An 18,581-nucleotide genomic window follows, 5' to 3' on the forward strand; every position below is an offset into this window, starting at 1 on the left:
GGCGTCCCCCGGCTCTGTAGGGACCCCTGGCTGGGGTCTCTGCCCATGTTAAGGCCATGAGCCTCCCACAGCCTTGCACCAGTTCCTGTCCCTGCCCAGGCAAATGAGAGGCAGGACTTCGGCTGGCCAACAGATTTGGGTCTCCTGGGGCCCCCTTTAAGGAACTGGTGGTGCAGTGCCTAAGGACTGCTGATCAGAAGGTCTGTGGTTCAAACCCACCAGCTGCTCCTTGGGGAAGGTGGGGTAGACTACTTCTGTAAAGATTTACCGCCATGGAAACCCAGTAGGGGCCACTGGGAGTCAGAACTGATTCAGTGGCAGTGGGTTTGGTTTGGTTTTGGGGGCCCCTCGTGGGTGGAGAGGCTGGGGGGAGAGTGCAGCCTTGGCATCTGGGGCCTGGTGGGCCTCCCCCCCCCCCAGGTAGCCAGGGGTCCTGAGGGCAGAGGTGACTGGGTGCTCAGGCTCGCCAGTGAGGGGCTGTGGTGCCTCTGCCACACTAGCTGTGGGTGTGGCACCCTGAGGGCTTGGCTGAGACGCCCCCTCCCACAGAGCACCCGTCCTCTGTTACCATGAGCCTGGACATCCATTACGAGCAGCTGAGTGACGCGCGGTGGGTGGAGCTGCTGCCCCTGATCCAGCAAGTCCAGGTCATCAGGTAGGCACCTTCCTGGGGGGCTGGGGGGACAGGGTACTCACTCGATAGGCCCTTGTGGTCCTGTCGGGAGTGGCGGCTCCTCGGGGACAGAGAGACTGGTCCCTGTCTTTCAGCGTTTGTTTACAAGTAGCTCAGACTCAGAGAGTTGTGAAGATGGCTCTTGAGCCTGCAGACTGGCCAGACTCCCCCAGCTCACCCAGGCAGGCAGGAAGATCCGAGGGGGGACCCGAGGGGAGAGGTCGGCCCTGGGCTGGCCCTTCCGGATCAGCCTTCGCCGTTACTTAATGTCTTCCTTTGCTTGCTGATGGCGTTTCTGGGACCTCACAAAGCATTCAGCCATCAGGTCCCTTTGGGCCCCCCAGCCTTGTCCTTGATGATGTTTCGGGGAGCCATCAGGTCCCCATTTGGTTTGGTCTGATGTCCGTCTTGGTCAGACGGAGGCCACATGATTTGGCAAGAAGCTGTGGGGCCACGGCACATGGCAGTGACAGCATCTTCCCGGTCACGGTGGCATTTCTCTGGTTGCCCAGCGTCTTCATGGTTGTGTCACTCACTGTTCCTCCTGGTGACAGACAGTGCCCCTCAGCCTCCCCACCCCACCCCTTTGCCATTGGCCTCCTGCTTGGACCAGTGCTCATTCCCCCGTGGGAGCCACCCTCCGGCTCCCCGTTTCCAGGCGAGGCTTTCCCGCTGCTCAGGCTGGTCTGGCTTTGGCTGCGGGCACCCTGAGCCCCTTCCCGAGCTCGTCCTTGGTCGCTGTCCGCCAGGAGCCTCTGGAGTGAGCTGTCTGCACTGTGGCCCGGAGCGCACGCAGACAGATCGCCAGCCGAAGCGTCTGTGATCTGTCGGTTTTAACACGTCCTGACAGTCCCCCACTTGGCTGGTGTCTTGGCACTGGTGGCTGTGAGGCACAGCCTGGACACCTTGCAAGTCCTGTCTGGGCTGAGGAAGTGTCCCTCCGCAGGCTGGAAGACTGTGACCTCACGGAGGTCCACTGTAAGGACATCGGCCCTGCCCTCCAGGCCAACCCTGCGCTGACAGAGCTCAATCTACGCTCCAACGAGCTGGGCGATGCTGGTGTGCGCTGCGTGCTGCAGGGCCTGCGTGGCGCTGCCCACAAGCTCCGCAAGCTGAGGTGAGTCCGCCCCAGCCCTGGGTGTGGCCTGGCGGCTGGGGCAGTCCCTGCTGACGCTGCTGCCCCTCAGCCTCCAAAACTGTGCCCTGACGGCCGCCAGCTGTGCAGAGCTGTCCAACGCGCTGCACTCACTGCCTGCCCTGCTGGAGCTGCACCTCAGCGACAACTCCGTGGGTGACGAAGGGCTGCGTCTGCTCTGCGAGGGGCTCCGGGACCCCCAGTGCCACCTCGAGAGGGTGCAGTGAGTGCCACCCCGAGTGCTTATTCAGGCCCTGACACCCGGTGTCCGCCCGAACCCTCCAGGGTCCCTGCTGCGCCCACCTTCCCACGGACTGCAGCCCTGCAGATTTGGGTTGCGCCCCTGCCCTCGGTGGGCGAGCCCCAAACCCACGTCTGGGCCCCTCATCCCCCGAGTGCCCCCTCCGTGAGCCTTGCGCTGTGCGCAGGGTCTGCCCCCGGGAGGGGTTGGTGGGGGGAGGGCTGAGTTCGCTGGGACTGGCTCCAGCCTTCAGGGCCACGCCCTGGGTCTCCGGGGCTGCCGTGGGCACCACGAGCTGTGGGGCACAGACGAGCTCTCGCGTGCCCCCTCCGGCAGGCTGGAGTATTGCAACCTGAGTGCCGCCGGCTGCGAGCCGCTGGCCGCCGCGCTGCAGGCCCGAGCCGGCCTTCGGGAGCTGGTGCTGAGCAACAACGAGCTGGGCGAGGTTGGCGTCCGGGTGCTGTGCCGCGGGCTGCTGGGCGCCGCCTGCTGCCTGGAGATACTCAAGTGAGCGCGAGCCGGGACGGGGAGCGGGGGAGGTATGCGTCCTGATTGGCAGGGCTCTCGGGTTTGTCCTGTGACCGCGGCACCACAGACAGGGTGCAGCGGCCGCCCGCCTCTGGGCCGTAGCTGCAGCCAGTGCTTCCGCAGGCCGGGCTGCTGTGTTGTGGCCAGCACCTTGAGCATGCGACTGGCAGGGCCCGCGTGTGGGAAGCCCCTTTTCCATTGGGGTTAACTTCCCAAAGCACCATTCCCTTCACCCTGCCCTCTGTGATGTTAGTGTGGACAGCACCACAGCTGGCGTGGTGGGGGCAGCGAGGCCAGCCGTGGTCACACCCTGTCAGTGGCGGTACAGGAGGAAGAGGGGTAAGGCTCCAAGAACACTGACAGTGGACGAGCAGGAGGAGGACTCGGACAGCAAGTCCAGGCAGTTGGGTCTGGAAAGCATTTGGGTGTGTGGAGACCAACGTAGTGTGCAGGAGAAAGAAATCTGTCCCCAGATGGGGTGGAACCGCAGAGTAGGCCCTGGGTGAGGGGGCCATGGACCACTGGCCCCTCCTCCTGTGCCTGAGGCTGTCCCCCCCCCAACGTCCTGCTCTGAGCAGTCCCCATCATATGTCCCCAGGCTGTCGAGCTGTGGGGTCACAGCAGCCAACTGCCAGGACCTGTGCAGCCTCGTGGCCGCCAAGGACTCGCTGCGGGAGCTGGACCTGGGCGATAGCAAGCTGGGTGATGCTGGCGTGGCCACCCTGTGTCCCGGGCTGCTCAGCCCTAGCTCCAGGCTCAAGACCCTGTGGTGAGTAGGCTCTCCTGGCTGGGGGTGCTCAGGGAGCGGACATGTCTGGCGGAGCGGCTAGGTGGTGCAACACACTGAGGAGCACGTCGGTGGCCCCTCATCCTCGTAGGCTTTGGGAGTGTGACATCTCTGCTGAGGGCTGCAGGGAGCTCAGCCACGTCCTGCGGGCCAAGGAGAGCCTGAAGGAGCTTAGCCTGGCGGGCAACGAGCTGGGGGACCGGGGCGCGCAACTGCTGTGCGAGGCCCTGCGGGAGCCGGGCTGCCGGCTGGAGTCATTGTGGTGAGTGCCTGAGACGACCACTGGGGACCCATTAGAGTAAGGGCCGTGATTCAGGGCCAGTGCTGGAGCCCAGGACATGGACAGTGGTGGGGTGTGGGGGGGCATAGCTGAGCTGCGCAGACAGGTGAGACAGTCCGGCTCGTGTGTATGTGGGGCCCTGGGATGGGCAGTGGGCTCCGCCCAGGACCGCAGCCTGTGTGTCCTCCCAGGGTGAAGTCGTGCGGCTTCACAGATGCCTGCTGCCCGAACTTCAGCTCCATGCTGGCGCAGAACAAGTCCCTCCTAGAGCTGCAGATGAGCACCAACCGGCTGGGAGATGCAGGCGTGCGGCAGCTCTGCCAGGCCCTGGGCCAGCCGGGGGCCACCCTGCGCATGCTTTGGTGAGTGCATGTGGGGCGGCCGCACACATGCGACGTCCACATGTGTCGTCTTCCCGACATGACTGCACGGGTACCGTCGGTCACAGCAGGGCTCCTGTGAGGATGGCCTTTGCGCTCCCTTGCTCCCCGTTTTCCTTGGCACGTGACTCATTCCTTGGGGTAGCTGACAGGTGGGGGCGCTTCTTCACAGCACCTCCAGGGATGCTGTGTGTCCATCTGTCTTCGCTCTTGGCAACTTCCTTCTCATGTTCGTCCAGCCTGGCTGTATGTGCCAGTGCTGGGAGTGCACCACCTTCCTCACGTAGGGGCTGGTCTCTGGATCCCCAGTTTCCTGGTTTCCTCTCACTTCTGCTAAAGTGGATTCTCTGGCAGCTTCCTGACGGGAGGCCTTCATGCCACCCCTGTGCCCGTGTGGCTGGGTATAGAGTTCTGGTTCACTGGCTCCCTTACTTGGTCAGCTCTGCTGGGTCATTTTGTGGTTCTTACGCCATTGTGACCTTGGGTGCAGTCTGTTCTCTTCTTTGTCTACTGTGCCTAGAGCCCAATACTTTCTGCCCTGACGTGGTTCTTTGTCTTCATTGTGCGGGATTCCTTTGACGACTGTTCTCATTTTTTTCTCGTTCTCTTTGGAGCTCCCAGGACTCTGTCGTCAGGCCTCACAGACCGACCCTGAATTTCTGTTCTGTCCCCCTTTAGTTCTCTCTGAGTTTTCCTTCTTATCCTGGTGTCAATCAGCTGTATCTTCCCAGCCATCTGCGGAGCTTTTCACTTCTGCTGTTGTGGGGACAAGCCTTCTTTTATCTCTTGTTCTCCATCAGTCTTGGTCTGTGATTTTCATTGGAGACTTGGAAACCTGGTCCTCCTTGGGTCAAGGTGCCGAGAAGCCCTGCAGAGCTGAGCCCGAGGGTGGTGCATGTCATCCGCCATCTCTAAAGGCTACCCTCCCAGAGAGGAATCCTGCCTTGGGGGCGTCACCCTAGCTGCCAGGGTCCTTGGGGGGCATTCTAGGAGCCAGGTGGTAGAAGGGGTGTTGGATCCTGGTCATTGTGTTCACAGCCCTGTCCTCTGGTGATGCCTGGTGTCCCCAAGACCAGAGCCTGGAGTGCAAACTCTCCAAGGAGCAGCCTCATCATCTTAGCTCAAGGGGGATAGGCTGTCAGCTGGACCCATGGAGCATAAAGTCTGTTTCCTTTTGCCTTGCTTTTAGTGGGGTCCACCAGTGTCCCTGTGCCAGCCAGCCCAGTCTCTGGTTTGCCATCCTGGCTGGAACTCGGCTGTCCTGTAACCACACTGCTAAGAACTGCAGGGGCAGGCACTGTGTCTCAGTGAGGCAGGTGGCTCCTTCCTCCCTTGTCAGGGGTGGGTGCTGGGTTTGCTCTTCCTCAGCCTCCTTCCTTTGTCCTGTACCCCATGGTCTTTCTCCTGAGCCCAGAAGCTTTTGTCCATCTGCTGTGTGTTCTCTGGCCATTAACTTCCTGCTCCTCCTCACAGCCAGGCTTAGGCATGAGGGCTCAGGACCTCAGGTGCCTTTTGGTCTCCCCTGTGCCTGGCACCGTGTTGCTCGTACCTTCTTGGCTTCTGCAGCTGGCTTCCTAACCCCCACAGCCAGGCTTATAGCACTAGAGTGATGGAGGCACACACCCAAAGCCTGTGTTAGTTTCCTGTGGTTGTTGAGACAAATTACCACACATTTGGTGGCTTGAAACAACAGAAACTTACTCTCACAGCTCTGGAGGTCAGACATCCAGATTCATGACTGAGCCCAAACGGTGGGGTTGGCAGGGTCCCACTTGCTCTTTGCCTCCTCCAGCTTCCAGGTGTTTCCAGGCATCCCTTGGCTGTGGCCGTGGCACTCCAGTCTTAGCTTCCTGCCGGCACGTTTCCTTCCCTCTGTGTGTGTCGGATCTCTGCTCTCTCTTGTGAGGACTCTTCTGAGGGGATGCAGGGCCCATGGGTAGTCCTGGATTATAACCAGGATCCTCACTTTGTCACATTTGCAAAGGTCCTTTTTCTGTATAAGGTGACAACAGTTCAGGGACGACGGCCTGGTACATTTTGGGGCCGTTACATTCATCCTACTACAGCCTGCTCGCTGCCCCCAAAGACCTCCATCATTTGCAAGCTCAATAGGCTGACAAAGTCCACGGTCATCAAGGTCGTGTGCATTCCTCGGCTGACGCCTTGGCTCTTGCATCTTACTGTAAGCAGTGAGGAGCAACCAGGCTGTACCTTTAGCACTTTGCTAGAATTTTCCTCAGCTAAATTTCCAAGTTTATTGCTGATAAGTTCTTTCCATGCAAGTATAGGACTCAATTCAACCAAGTTTCCTGCCACTTTATAACAAGGCTTGCCTTTCCTCGTTTCCAGTCATGTTTCTCATATCCTCCTGAGCCAAGGCCTTTGATGTCCATGCTCCTACCAGCCGTCAGTTTATGACAACACGCTATCCTCAGACAGTGCAGGCTTGCATTGCCTGTGCCAGGCTCCTCACATCCTGCTGAAACAGCACGAGAAGTACCTTTGACGTCCTGTTAGTACCGAGTCTTCTCTGGGCAGTCTAGGCTTCATCATGTTCTAAATACTCTTCCAGCTCCTACCTCTCATCCAGTCCAAGCTCCTTCCATCCTTCAGGCATTTGTCACACATGAGGGTGGGGTCTGAGGCCCTCTGTGTGGACGGGAATCTGCATTTCCCTCCCATGTTGCCAACACTCCTCCTCCAGGGGATGCTGGGGTGCGGCCCAGGACGTCCTGGCCTCAGGCAGGTGCACATTGGACTGCGCTCAGATGAGGGAAACTGCTTTCCCTATCCCCAGTGGGGCTGTCAGCCTGCCTTCCCGTGGCCAGGGGCATTCAGGGATTCGCGGCATCGCTGGTGGCCTCAAGTCCTGTTGTGGGACCCACGCCCACCCGACATTGGTAGAGGCCCAGGGTAGACACACACCTGTCTTGCCCTCTGCTGCCCAGGCTGGGGGACTGTGACGTGACAGATGACGGCTGCAGCGCCCTCGCCTCGCTGCTGCTCTCCAACCGCAGCCTACGTGAGCTGGACCTCAGCAACAACTGCATGGGTGACCCGGGTGTCCTGAAGCTGGCGGACAGCCTCAGGCAGCCGGACTGTGCCCTGGAGCAGCTGGTGTGAGTGTGCGCACACGGCACGGGGCAGCCGCCGGGCCAGTGCGAGTCCCTCCTGCAGTCCTGGCTGTGGGGCTGAGTGTGGCCAGGCGGGCAGGTGGGAGGGTGGGGTTGGACACGTGGCACTGAAGCCCTGACCCGCCCCCTCCCTGTGTGTAGCCTGTATGACATCTACCTGACCGAGGAGGTGGACGACCACCTGAAGACCCTGGAGGACAGCAAGCCTTCCCTGAGGATCATCTCCTGAGGAGGGGCTCCCGCCACGGCCACAGACATGGTCCAGGACGGAGCCTTGGCCTCAGCTGCCTACCCTGCCGCCAGCCCAGAGCACACTCTTGGCTCTGGGTGTCCTTCCTTGCCTTGCCTTGCCTGAAGGAAAATATCTAATCTACTTGTTTCTGTGGGAAAGTCTTAGACACTCTGTACCCATTAAAGCACACTCTGGCAGTCCTGCCTCTCCCAGGGCCTGTGGTCCCATGCTGGAGCCGTGATGCTTTCCGGAGGCGGGCACACAGACTGCCTGACTGTGGTTTTGGATAGCACTTAACAACGCATACCTTTATGGGCCCAGATCCCAGGTTTAGTCAGCCAGTGTTTCTCACGACAGGCCTCAGCTGCAGTCCTGTGTGGCTGCTTTGGCGCCCTTCCAAGGGCTGGTCCTTGTCCAGGCTGTCTCTGCCTTGGGCCCTTGACTCCTGGAGGCCACCCTACCTGTAGGCTTTGATTCCGGGCCAGCAGGAGATGCCTGTCGTTCAAGGTAACCTCACTACAACCACATCCCACCCTTACCCTCCTTCCTGCACAGCAGTTGGGGCACCACCCACACCCGCGGCCCAGTGGGTCTGCAGCAGTTGTCCTGCCGCCACCCAGTCATCCTGGCTCTGTGGGCTGTGGGGTCCCCCTGCTCCAGCTACCGTCAGCTGGGGGGTGTCCAGGCATCTATCTCTCTGGCCTGGTGCCCCCGATGGCGGCATCCCCCCCACCCAGGCCATGCAGGGTTTGCTGTGTTAACTCTGCCATGGCTAGCCAGGGTGGGCTGGCCAGCATGGGTGACAGCCCAAAACCATCATCTCAGTGGGCCCTGCTACTTCTGTTCTCAGTTCACGTGCAGTGTCTGGGCAGCACCCTCCCACCCCGTTCTTCGCTGTGAAACCCTCAAAGGCGCCCCGAGAGCTGGGTTTCCAGGAGGAACCAGGGCCAGGGCTCCTTGGAGGAGGGGGTGAACGGGTCAAAAGCACCTTGTTTTTTGCAACATACTCGCCTGGGGACGAGCAGCCCAACAAGGCTCCTGCTGGTCCCATGTGCACTCACGTGTGGAACATGGTGCCGAGCAAGGGGGCAGACAGACGAGGCAGGAAGTGGCGGGGGAGGCGCTCCACATGGCAGTCGTAGGGTGCACCTGCAGGCGGGATCTGGGCACCTGACCTGGCCACAGGGCCCTAAAGCGCACACGCTTCTCTGCATAGCTCACGCAGAACAGCCCCAGTGCAAGGAGGGCTGTCTCAGTATCCCCCGTGCCTCAGACCTTGGTTCTGGCCTCAAAGGCAAGAACTGGATTAAAGCAGCCAGGGCACCGGTACCATGGACACAGTCACAGTTGCTGTGGGGCCACGGCGGGGACAGCTGGACATGGGTGTGCTGGGGGGTGGGGACAGCCGTCTGTTCCCACAGGCTCTCTGCAGGGCTGAGAGTCTCCAACATAAAATGTTGAGTGAAACCTATGGAAGCCACGGATCCCAGAGTGGTAGGCGAGTCGGGGCAGGGCTGAGGGAGGATGTGGGTGCTCACAGCACTTCCTTCTCCATCAGGAGGTGTCCCAGTGGGGTTGGAAATAACAGCCCCAGAGCCAGCCCCAGACGCCGCCTCCAAGGCCTGGCCTCCAGCACCACCACCGTCGCCTACGGTCACCACAGAGCTGTCCACACCCCTCTCAGCTGCCCCAGCACCACAGCCAGAAGCAGGCCCTCCCCTTGCAGCTGGGGACAATGTGACTAGGGGTGACTCGGCAGGCAGTGAGAGCCCTGGAGGCTAAGGCAGGAGACAGGCAGTAGGAACCCCAGGGGCTGGGACCATTGCCTCTGGTCTGAGCGATGGCCATGGCTAGACTCCCCAAGGCCCTGGGCAGTGACCGGGCAGTGACCAGGCAGTGAGGGAGTCGCGGCTGGAGACTCGTCACCACAGCTTTATTTGTTCTCTTTGCACAAAGGGGATGCCCAGCAGGGGCACACCACCTGTCCACTGGGCCCCACTTAGTCTGCTACATAAACGCTCCATAGGGGATGGCTTGGTGTCCCGCTTCTCAGGAGTTTGGGGTGTCATAACTACCCCCTTCCCACGGAGCTCCCAGGGATCAGTTGGGGCCTCAGGGCCAGCAGAGCCAGCCTGGACACCCAGGGGCCTCTGTCCCCCACCGTGTGGCCACCCAGTCAGAAAGCCAATGGGGGGGCAGCGCAGGAGTGGAGGGAGGCCCAGGACGAAGAGAGCAGGAGGGATGTGGGTGGGGCCCTCACTCAACCAGGGTGGCTCCCATGGGACCTGCTGGCCCTCAGACAAGCCCCTGCCCCTGATGGCCACCTCCTCACATCCCGACACTCAGGTACACACGTGTGGACCTCCACATGTACAGATTTACACACACAGGTACACACATACGCACACGCAGAAGCACAGCATGCACTCAGGCGCACACGCACAGCCAATCCCAGGATGGGGGCCCCCTCACCCCAGCTCGCAGAGCCACTTGCAGGGGCAGACACTTCTGCTGGGAGAGAAGGACGAGACTGGGCTGACAGCCTGTCAGTGCTTCTGGGGGCCGCACAACCGAAGGGCAGCTGAGGAAGACCATGGGCAGTCAGCACCGGCAGGGGGCAGTGTCAGTTCAGGGCTCTCCCTTCTGCTCCCTCGGGGGCCAACGGGTCGTCCTCCGGCCCCTGCGAGCGGCCATCCCCGTTGCTGACGGCTCTGCCCTTGTCCCCGCGGCTCTGCTGCTTCTGCCGCCGGATCTCTTTATACCGCAGGGTGATGTCCCTGGGGGGGGGCGGGGAGAGCACGGCAGCGTCAGAACGGCAAAACCCCGGCCACCCTACGCAGGTCCTGGGAACACCACCTGGAGAGAAGGGTGGGGTGTGCCATGCGGTGCCATCACACAGGGTGGACGCAGGGACACCCGGGGGGTGTCAGGAAGGCGGCAAGATTATCCACGTGCCAGAAGCCACAGCAGCGGGGAGCGGGTGAACTGAAGGGCCAGGGGCGCGTCCCCACGCGCTCACCGCAGGAAGAAGCGCCACACAGTCCAGGTGAGCACCAGCACGGAGCCAAGCGTCCAGCACTGGGAGATGTAGAAGGGCAGCGACAGGGTGAGCGTGTGCGGGTCGTACTTGACCACGATCAGCAGCTCCGTGGCGGTGATGGCGGCCACCAGCCAGGCCTGCTGGCCCAGCTTCTTGTGGACCCTCCTGCAGTAGGGGTGGGCACGGTCGGGTCCTTGCCTGACCCACAGGCCCACGGCCTTGCAGGGGCTGGGTCCCGGTCCCCCACTCACGGGTCGTCCATGAAGTCGTAGATCTCACGCATGGCCACACCGCCCACGTTGACAAAGAAGACCAGCCGGAGCAAGACCAGGTAGTGCTCCGGGGGCATCCACAGCACGAACTTGAGGTAGAACGTGTTCAGTTCTGCCAACAGAAACTAGAGGGCAGAGAAGGGTGAGCCCCAGGCAGCCTGGGCCCTGGAAGGGGCGTGGCCCAGGGACGGGGCGGGGCCACAGGCCCAGAGAGGGCGTGGAGCTGGAGGGATAGAGGGCAGGGCTCAGGGAGGGCGGGGCCGCAGGGCCAGGGGGCGGGGCTCAGGTGAGGCTGGAGCGGGCTGAAGGCTGGACCCGGCTCAGCACAGGCGGGGCCTCACCACCAGGATGATGCCGCACACCGCCAACCAGCGGCGCAAGTTGGAGGCGGGCTTCCACTCAAAGCGGACCCAGCTGTAGGGCGTGAACTGGAAGGCGATTCTCTTCATTTTGCCCCTGGGGACCGCAGGGTGCCCATGAGCCCCGCCCTCTGGGGCAGAGTGCCTCCAGCATACCCCGGGCCTCAGTGGGTTGCCTGAGGACGGGTGTGGTTGGGCTGGCTGTCCCACTTCCACTTCCTCCTCCACACAGCTGGTCTGAGCTGTGCTGTACCTGCCCTTTCCTGACCCCCAGCCACCCATGGATGCTGGGGGGACCTCACACGAGGTCCACTCCACCCAAGGCTGCAGCCCGGCCTGGCCTCAGCACAAGGCTCTTCTTCACTCTGCTGAACTTCCACTTAAGCTCCCAAAACTGTCTTACAGTGGACTGGCAGAGAGGGGAGCTGGCCCCAGGACCCTTCCAGGAGGGCAGGTGTGTGTGTGGAAACAGGGTCAGGGTCAGTCTGGTGGCAGAGAACATGGTCTCAGCAATCCCTGCCACCACAAGCGGTTTTGGGTAGGGCAGTCCCAGAAAGCCAGGGGGTCAGGGTCCTGCGATGGGTCCCCAGGGAATGAACACAGGGACTTGGGAGGCGGGTCTGACTCTCAGTGGGAGCCCGGTCTGGGCCTCAGGCTCATTTGCAGCCCCACCCCTGGTCCCCTGAGGGTGGGGCATCTCCTGAGACGTACTTGTAGGTGGGAATGTTCCACAGGCCCTGCCACTTGTATGTCTTCAGGGACAGCCACTCCAGGGTCTTCATGCCACAGTAGATGCCCAGCCCGTTGCACACAAGCACGTCCATGATCCACTGGTTGGGGAGAGGGCATGGCACTGCAGAGGCCTGAGAGCTCCCGCTTCACCCCGCTCATCTTGGGGGCCTCAAGGGAACACCCGCCTCCTATGTTCTCCCCACAACCCTGTGTCACACAGCCCGCCTTGCTGACCTAATGTATGGGTCATTACTACGGCCTGACCTGTGGACTTGGGGGAGGGATTACCCACGTGGTCCCACCTGACCTGTGGGTTCAGTGCGTGCCCCGACGTGGACCTAACCGACCTACGTGGTCCCACCAGCACTCGCTGAAGTTGGGCAGCTGGTGCTCCAGGCTGTACTCCAGGAACTCAAACATGACGCTGATGATGATGCACATCCACCAGTCGCGGATCATCAGGGTCTGCGGGGCACAGAGGGGCCTCGCACACGCGACCGCTTGGGAGCCCGCCATCCACCTGACCTTCCCGCCAAGACATACTGCCCCTCCCAGGGCACGGGGCCCCCCAGGGCATGGAGTCCAACTGGGTGCATGCTCCCAGGGCACGGGTGGATGGATAGTGCAAGTGGCCGGGGAGCACGAGGGTGCGCTGGTCAAGGTGGCGGTCACCATACCTTCAGGTACCAGCCGAGGAAATGTGCAGGAACAAAGCCGTCCAGCTTGTCCTGGGGCAACAGTATGCGCTATGATTCCCATGTGCTCCCACCCTGCCCCACAGCCCACCACAGCCTTCACCCTGTCACCTGGGTCTGCAGGCAGGGTCAGTGCCCAGGACACCCCATGATGTGGAGGGTGCAGCCCGTGGGGGTCCTGGGGCAAGCTAGGAGCAGGACAGCACTGCTAAGGTCCCCCTCCCCCATGCTGCCCACCATGCTGTCGAGGATGTCTCAGAACACCCGCCACTGTCAGCAGGCATTCTGGGAGTTTGCCAAGAACATGGTGCCCCATGTGAAGTGGTGGACACCCCACCTTCCTCAGGAAAAGGGCCACTCCCAGCTTCTCACCCAAACATTGTGGAAGGGGTCAGTCTTGTTGTCAGCGTCGTAGATGAGGCAGTTTCCCCCATAGTCCCTCTCAGGCAGCGGGACCCCCAGCCTGGGGTCGATGTACTTGAGGAACTGCCGGCCATCATGGACAGTCTGCAAAGCCCGAACGCCCCTGTCAGGAGGCCCAGCTGGAGCACCACTCCACCAGCACCAAACTTGGCAGGGACATGGGATGGTGAGCTGTACACCTGTGTAAGGGTCCCGTCTCAGCAGCCCCCACCCCAGGTAGCTGGAGTCAATCTGGGGGTCCCAAGTTCTGGGTCAGACAGCAGCCCTGCCCCACCCACATGGGCTGTGGGTTCTCTGAGCTCCTGGGGGGCTGGCAGCTTCAGAGCCCTGGAGTCACCTGCACCCCTCTTTTCAAGTGCACAAATGTGAACAGGTATTCCCCAAAACAGACCACAACTGAGTCATCAAACAAGCCTGAGCACAAGAATAAAACTTAATAGAATCAGACCATAATGGAATTTTTTAAAAAATGAACAAAGAGACATACCAGGTAAATCTCCAAACACTTAGAAATTACACAGCAAATGGCTGAATAATCCATGGTTCAAGGAAGTACTTTGAAAAGAAACTAGAATATTTTGAACTGAAGTAGAAAACAGTGTTGGGAAGGCTGAGGGCCACAGCTCAGACGGTGCTTCGAGGGAAATTATATCAATAATGTGTACACTAGAAGGGGGAAAAGTCTCACAGCTACCATGGAGGTGTCCGCCGTAAGAAACTAGACAGAAATGAGTAAAACCACGCAGGAGAAAGGAAAACAGACGGGCTGAAACCCATGAAAACTGGGGAGGAACAATCAGTGCACGAGCTCTCCCAAAAGCAGACCCACGGGGGGCACCTCCCCAGTATCACCCTCACCCCAAGCCACAGACACAACGAGAAAGGGAAACAACAGACCTGCCTGCCAGGAGCACGCATGCAAAAATGCCCCCCACAATCGAATCGTACAACCAAGTGGGATGCACTCCAGGGAAGCGAGGCTGGCTCAACATTCAAAGGTCAAGCAGTGTAACTGGTACATGAGTCAGCAAAGAAGAAAAACTCACGTGAGCTTATTGACTGATGCAGGAAAAGCATCTGACAAAATCTAACACCCATTCATGGTAACAAAAAACCACACAAAACAACTGAGCGATCCGGAATGGAGGGGAACTTCTCTCATCAAATAAAGACCATCCATCCACATGCAAAGGTCTGGTGGCATTTTAGTGCTAACCAGAATGTCAAGGGTTCAAACCCACCAGCCACTCTGCAGAAGGAAGACTGGGCAATCTACTTTTACCGCCTCAGAAACCCAAAGGGGGTTGCTATGAGTCGGAATCGACTCAATGGCAGTGAGTTTAATTTGGTTTATGTATCTATTAAAACATAAAAAACTTCTACAACAACCCACCAAACCAAACTGTACCCACTGCTGTGGAGTCAATTCCAACTCGCAGTGACCCTAGAGGACAGAGTAGAACTACCCTAGAGGGTGTCCAAAGGTGTCGATTTTTACAGAAGCAAAGCCCAAACCAAACTCACTGCCACTGAGTTGATTCTGACTCACAATACCCCTACAGCACAGAACAAAACTGTCCCATAGCGTTTCCAAGGCTGTTAATCATTACGGAAGCAGACTGCCACATCTTTCTTCTGTGGAACTGCTGGTGGGTTCAAACCACCAATCTTTCAGTTAGCATCTGAGTGCTAAACAATGCCCCCCAGGGCTCCTTAAACACCCCACAATCACTAACACAACAAATGAGACAAACAGCCTGATCAAGACTAGGCAAAGGGCTTTAACACATGAAAAGACACCCAATGTCAGTAGCCGTTAGAGAGCTGCAAATCAAAACTACAAGGAGTTACCACCTCACCCCCAATAGATTGGCAATGATCAAAAACATGGAACACGTTGTATTGGTGAGGTGGTGGAGAGGCTGGAACACTGTCCATCGATGGTGGGAATATAAAACAGCATAGCTGCTGTGCAGAACACACTGGCAGTTCCTAAAAAACATGGACACAGAACCACCACATAAGCCAGCAGGTCTGACCCCAGGGTTTGCCCAGAAAAAGGGAAGGCAGGATGCAAACAGACCTAGACACCAATGTCCCAAGCCACACTTTTCACAATAATCAGACAACGGAAACAACTAAATGCCCATCTAAAGAGGAAGGGAAAAGCAAATGTGGTCCACCCACACCATGGAACTCTACTGTTGTCAGGTGCCATCGAGGCATCTCTAACTCATAGCAACCCCATGCACAACAGAAGGAGACACTGCCCAGTCCTGTGCCAGCCCCATGATGCCTGCTACACCTGAGCCCATCGTTGCAGCCACTGTGTCAGTTCATCTTGTTGAGGGTCCTCCCCTTTTTTGCTGACCCTCCACTTTACCAAGCATGATATCCTTCTCCAGGGAATGGTCCCTTCTGACAGCATGACCAAAGCAGGGGAGACGATGTCTGGCCATTCTCACTTCCAAGGAACATTCCAGCTGCACTTCTTCCAGGACAAATCTATTGGTTCTTCTGGCAGTCCATGGTATTTTCAGCATTCTTCACCAACACCACAGCTCAAAAGCATCGATTCTTCTTTGGTCTTCCTTATTCATGTCCAGCTCTCACATGCATATGAGGTGACCGAAAATACCATGGCTTGGGTCAGGCACACCTTAGTCTTCAAAGAGACATCTTTGCTCTTCAGCACTTTAAAGACGTCTTTTGCAGCAGATTTGCCCAGTGCAGTATGTCATCTGATGTCCTGACTACCACTTCCATTGGTGTTGATCGTGGAAACAAGTAATATGAAATCTTGGACAATTTCAATCTTTTCTCCATTTATCATGATGCAGCTTACTGGTCCAGTTGTAGGAATTTTCGTTTTATGTTGAGGTATAATCCATATTGCAGACTGTAGTCTTTAATCTTTATCAGTAAGTGTTTCAAGTCATCTTCACTCTCAGCAAGCAAGGTTGTGTCATCTGCATATCCCAAGTTCTTAATGACTCTTCTTCCAATCCTGATGCCACGTTCTTCTTCATATAGTCCAGCTTCTCGGATCATTTGCTCAGCATACAGATTGATTAAGTATGGTGAAAGGATCCAACCCTGATGCGCTCCCTTCCTGACTTTAAACCATGCAGTGTCCCCTTGTTCTGTTTGAACAACAGCCTCCTGGTCAATGTACAGGTTCCTTGTGAGTACAGTTAAGTGTTCTGGAATTCCCCTTCTTCTTAATGTTATCCATAATTTGTTATGATCTACACAGTTGAATTTTGCAATCAATGAAAGACAAGTAAATGTCTTTCTGGTATCCTTTGCTTTCAGCTAAGAGCCATCTGACATCAGCAATGATATCCCTTGTTCCACGTCCTCTTCTGAATCCAGCTTGAATTTCTAGAAGTTCCCTGTCTGAATCCAGCTTGAATTTCTGGAAGTTCCCTGTCAATAATATATTGCAACTTTTTTTATTATTATTTTAAATTATCTTCAGCAAAATTTTACTTGCATGTGTTATTAACGATACTGTTCGATAATTTCCACATTCTGTTGGATCACCTTTCTTTGAAATAGGTACAAATATGGACCTTTTCCAGTCAGCTGGCCAGGTAGCTATCTTCCAAATTTCTTGGCATAGATGAGTAAGTACTTCCAGCGCACCATGCGCTTGTTGAAAGATTTCATTGGGTTTCAATTTCCGTCAATTCCTGGAGCCTTGTTTTTCACCAATTCCTTGAGTGCAGCTTTGACTTCTTTCTTCAATACCACTGGTTCTTGATCATTTGCCACTTCCTGAAATGGATGAACATTGACCAATTCTTTTTGGTACAGTGACTCTGACTCTGTGCACTTCCTTCCATCTTCTTTTGATGCTTCTTGCATCATTCAATCTTTTGCCCATAATCTTCCAATATTGCAACTTGAGGCTTTAATTTTTTCTGCAGTTCTTTCAGCTTGAGAAATGCTGAGCATATTCTTCCCTTTCGGTTTTCTAACTCCAGGTCTTTGCACATTTCATTATGATAATTGATTCTGTCTTCTTGAACTGCTCTTTGAAATCTTTTGTTCAATTCTTTTATCTTGTCATTTCTTCCATTTACTTCAGCTACTCTCTGTCCAAGAACACATTTCAGTCTCTTCAGGCATCCATTTTGGTCTTTTCTTCCTTTCCTGTCTTTTTAATGACCTTTTGCTTTCTTCATGGATGATGTTCTTGATGTCATCCCACAATTCCTCTTATTTTCAGTCACTTGTTCAAGGCATCAAATCTATTCTTCAGATGGTCTCTAAATTCAGGTGGGATATAATCAAGGTAATATTTTGGCTCCTGTAGACTTGTTTTAATTGTCTTCAGGTTCAACTTGACCTTGCATATGAGCAGTTGATGGTCTGTTCCACAGTCAGCTCCTGGCCTCATTTTGGCTGTAGATACTGAACTTCTCCTTGCACAGATGTAGTCAATCTGATTCCTGTGTGCTCCATCTGGTGAAGTCCACGCGTGCAGTCGCTGTTTATGTTGCTGAAAAAAGGTGCTTGCAATGAATAAGTCATTCATCTTGGAAAACCTATCACGTGATCTCCAGCACCATCTCTATCACTGAGGCCACTGTTCTGGTTCCCTAGTGCCGCTCTGACAGGAATACATCACAGATGGGATGCTTGAACAAACAGGAGTTTATTCTTATAATTTTGAGGCTTTAAGTCTGAGTTCAAAGTGCCAGGCTCTAGGGGCTGGGTGAAAGCCCCTCAGCCTTGGGCTGCAGCTCTGCCTCCTGCTCCAGCCACTGAAGTTGAAGGCTTTTCTTCACTCAGCTGCTGGCTGCTGAAGCTGACAAGCCCAAGGTTGACAATTAATAAGGCATAGTCCTGACATTACCAAACTACACGGCAGGTCATTAATTCAAGTCCATCGAAAGTCCCAAGATCGGCAGAGCATGGCAGGTTGCTGAACAACAACTCGGCTACATGCAGGGTTCAAGTGTGCCATAAGCTAGAGACCATTCCCAAAGCTGCTTCTTATATATGAGAAGCAGCTCACATACCCAAAACAGCTACTCAGCTGCTCCACCATGGAGTTAATTACCAATCTCACCATGGGGAATAACTACATGTAGCTGCCCAGCCACTCAACCAGGCCCAGCCAAGTTAACACACAAACTTAACTACCACACTCATATTTTCCAACTACTGGTGATTCTTTGTTTCCAACTTTTGCATTCCAATCACCAGTAAAAATCAACACATCTTGATTGCATGTTTGGTTAATTTCAGACTGCAAAAGTTGGTAAAATCTTCAATTTACTCATCTTCGGCGGATGGTGTGTAAATTTGAATAATAGTAGTATTAACTGGTCTTCCTTGTAGGTGTATAGATATTATCCTATCATCGACAGCGTTGTACTTCAAGACACATCTTGAAACATTCTTTGTGATGATGAATGCCACACCATTCCTCTTCAATTGTCATTCTTGGCATGGTAGATTATAATTGTCTGATTCAAAATGGTCAAAAACCAATCCATTTCAGCTCACTAATGATTAGGAACTCTGGTAGCATAGTGCCTACAGCACTTGACTGCTAACCAGAGGGCAGGCAATTCAAACTCACCAGCCACTCCTTGGAAGGAAGGTTGGGCAATCTACTTCCGTAGTGATACTGCCTCGGAAACTCAAGGAGGGATC

General features: G+C 56.4%; 2 protein-coding genes across 2 annotated transcripts in view; one reads left to right on the forward strand and one right to left on the reverse strand.

Moving 5' to 3' along the window:
- The first annotated feature begins 545 nt into the window (after nucleotides 1-545).
- On the forward strand, nucleotides 546-7,387 carry RNH1 (ribonuclease/angiogenin inhibitor 1). The gene is made up of 9 exons (XM_007949303.2): nucleotides 546-655; nucleotides 1,620-1,790; nucleotides 1,861-2,031; nucleotides 2,386-2,556; nucleotides 3,176-3,346; nucleotides 3,456-3,626; nucleotides 3,836-4,006; nucleotides 6,973-7,143; nucleotides 7,300-7,387. The coding sequence occupies exons 1-9, from the start codon at nucleotides 570-572 to the stop codon at nucleotides 7,385-7,387; spliced, it is 1,371 nt and encodes a 456-aa protein (XP_007947494.1). The 5' UTR covers nucleotides 546-569.
- A 2,626-nt stretch (nucleotides 7,388-10,013) lies between these two features.
- The window catches only part of PTDSS2 (phosphatidylserine synthase 2), a 68,970-nt gene continuing 60,402 nt past the window's right edge, over nucleotides 10,014-18,581 (reverse strand). Inside the window, exons 7-14 of the mRNA XM_042782113.1 lie at nucleotides 12,861-12,995; nucleotides 12,471-12,521; nucleotides 12,145-12,258; nucleotides 11,773-11,891; nucleotides 11,044-11,158; nucleotides 10,682-10,827; nucleotides 10,410-10,595; nucleotides 10,014-10,167 (exon numbers count right to left, since the gene is read on the reverse strand). Coding sequence (XP_042638047.1) covers nucleotides 10,014-10,167; nucleotides 10,410-10,595; nucleotides 10,682-10,827; nucleotides 11,044-11,158; nucleotides 11,773-11,891; nucleotides 12,145-12,258; nucleotides 12,471-12,521; nucleotides 12,861-12,995 — 1,020 coding nt within the window. The remainder of the gene's footprint in view (nucleotides 10,168-10,409; nucleotides 10,596-10,681; nucleotides 10,828-11,043; nucleotides 11,159-11,772; nucleotides 11,892-12,144; nucleotides 12,259-12,470; nucleotides 12,522-12,860; nucleotides 12,996-18,581) is intronic.

The sequence above is a fragment of the Orycteropus afer genome, unplaced genomic scaffold (assembly GCF_000298275.1).
Source record: "Orycteropus afer afer isolate SDZICR_OR568_19922 unplaced genomic scaffold, OryAfe1.0 scaffold00244, whole genome shotgun sequence".
In the NCBI taxonomy this organism is placed as follows: domain Eukaryota; kingdom Metazoa; phylum Chordata; class Mammalia; order Tubulidentata; family Orycteropodidae; genus Orycteropus; species Orycteropus afer.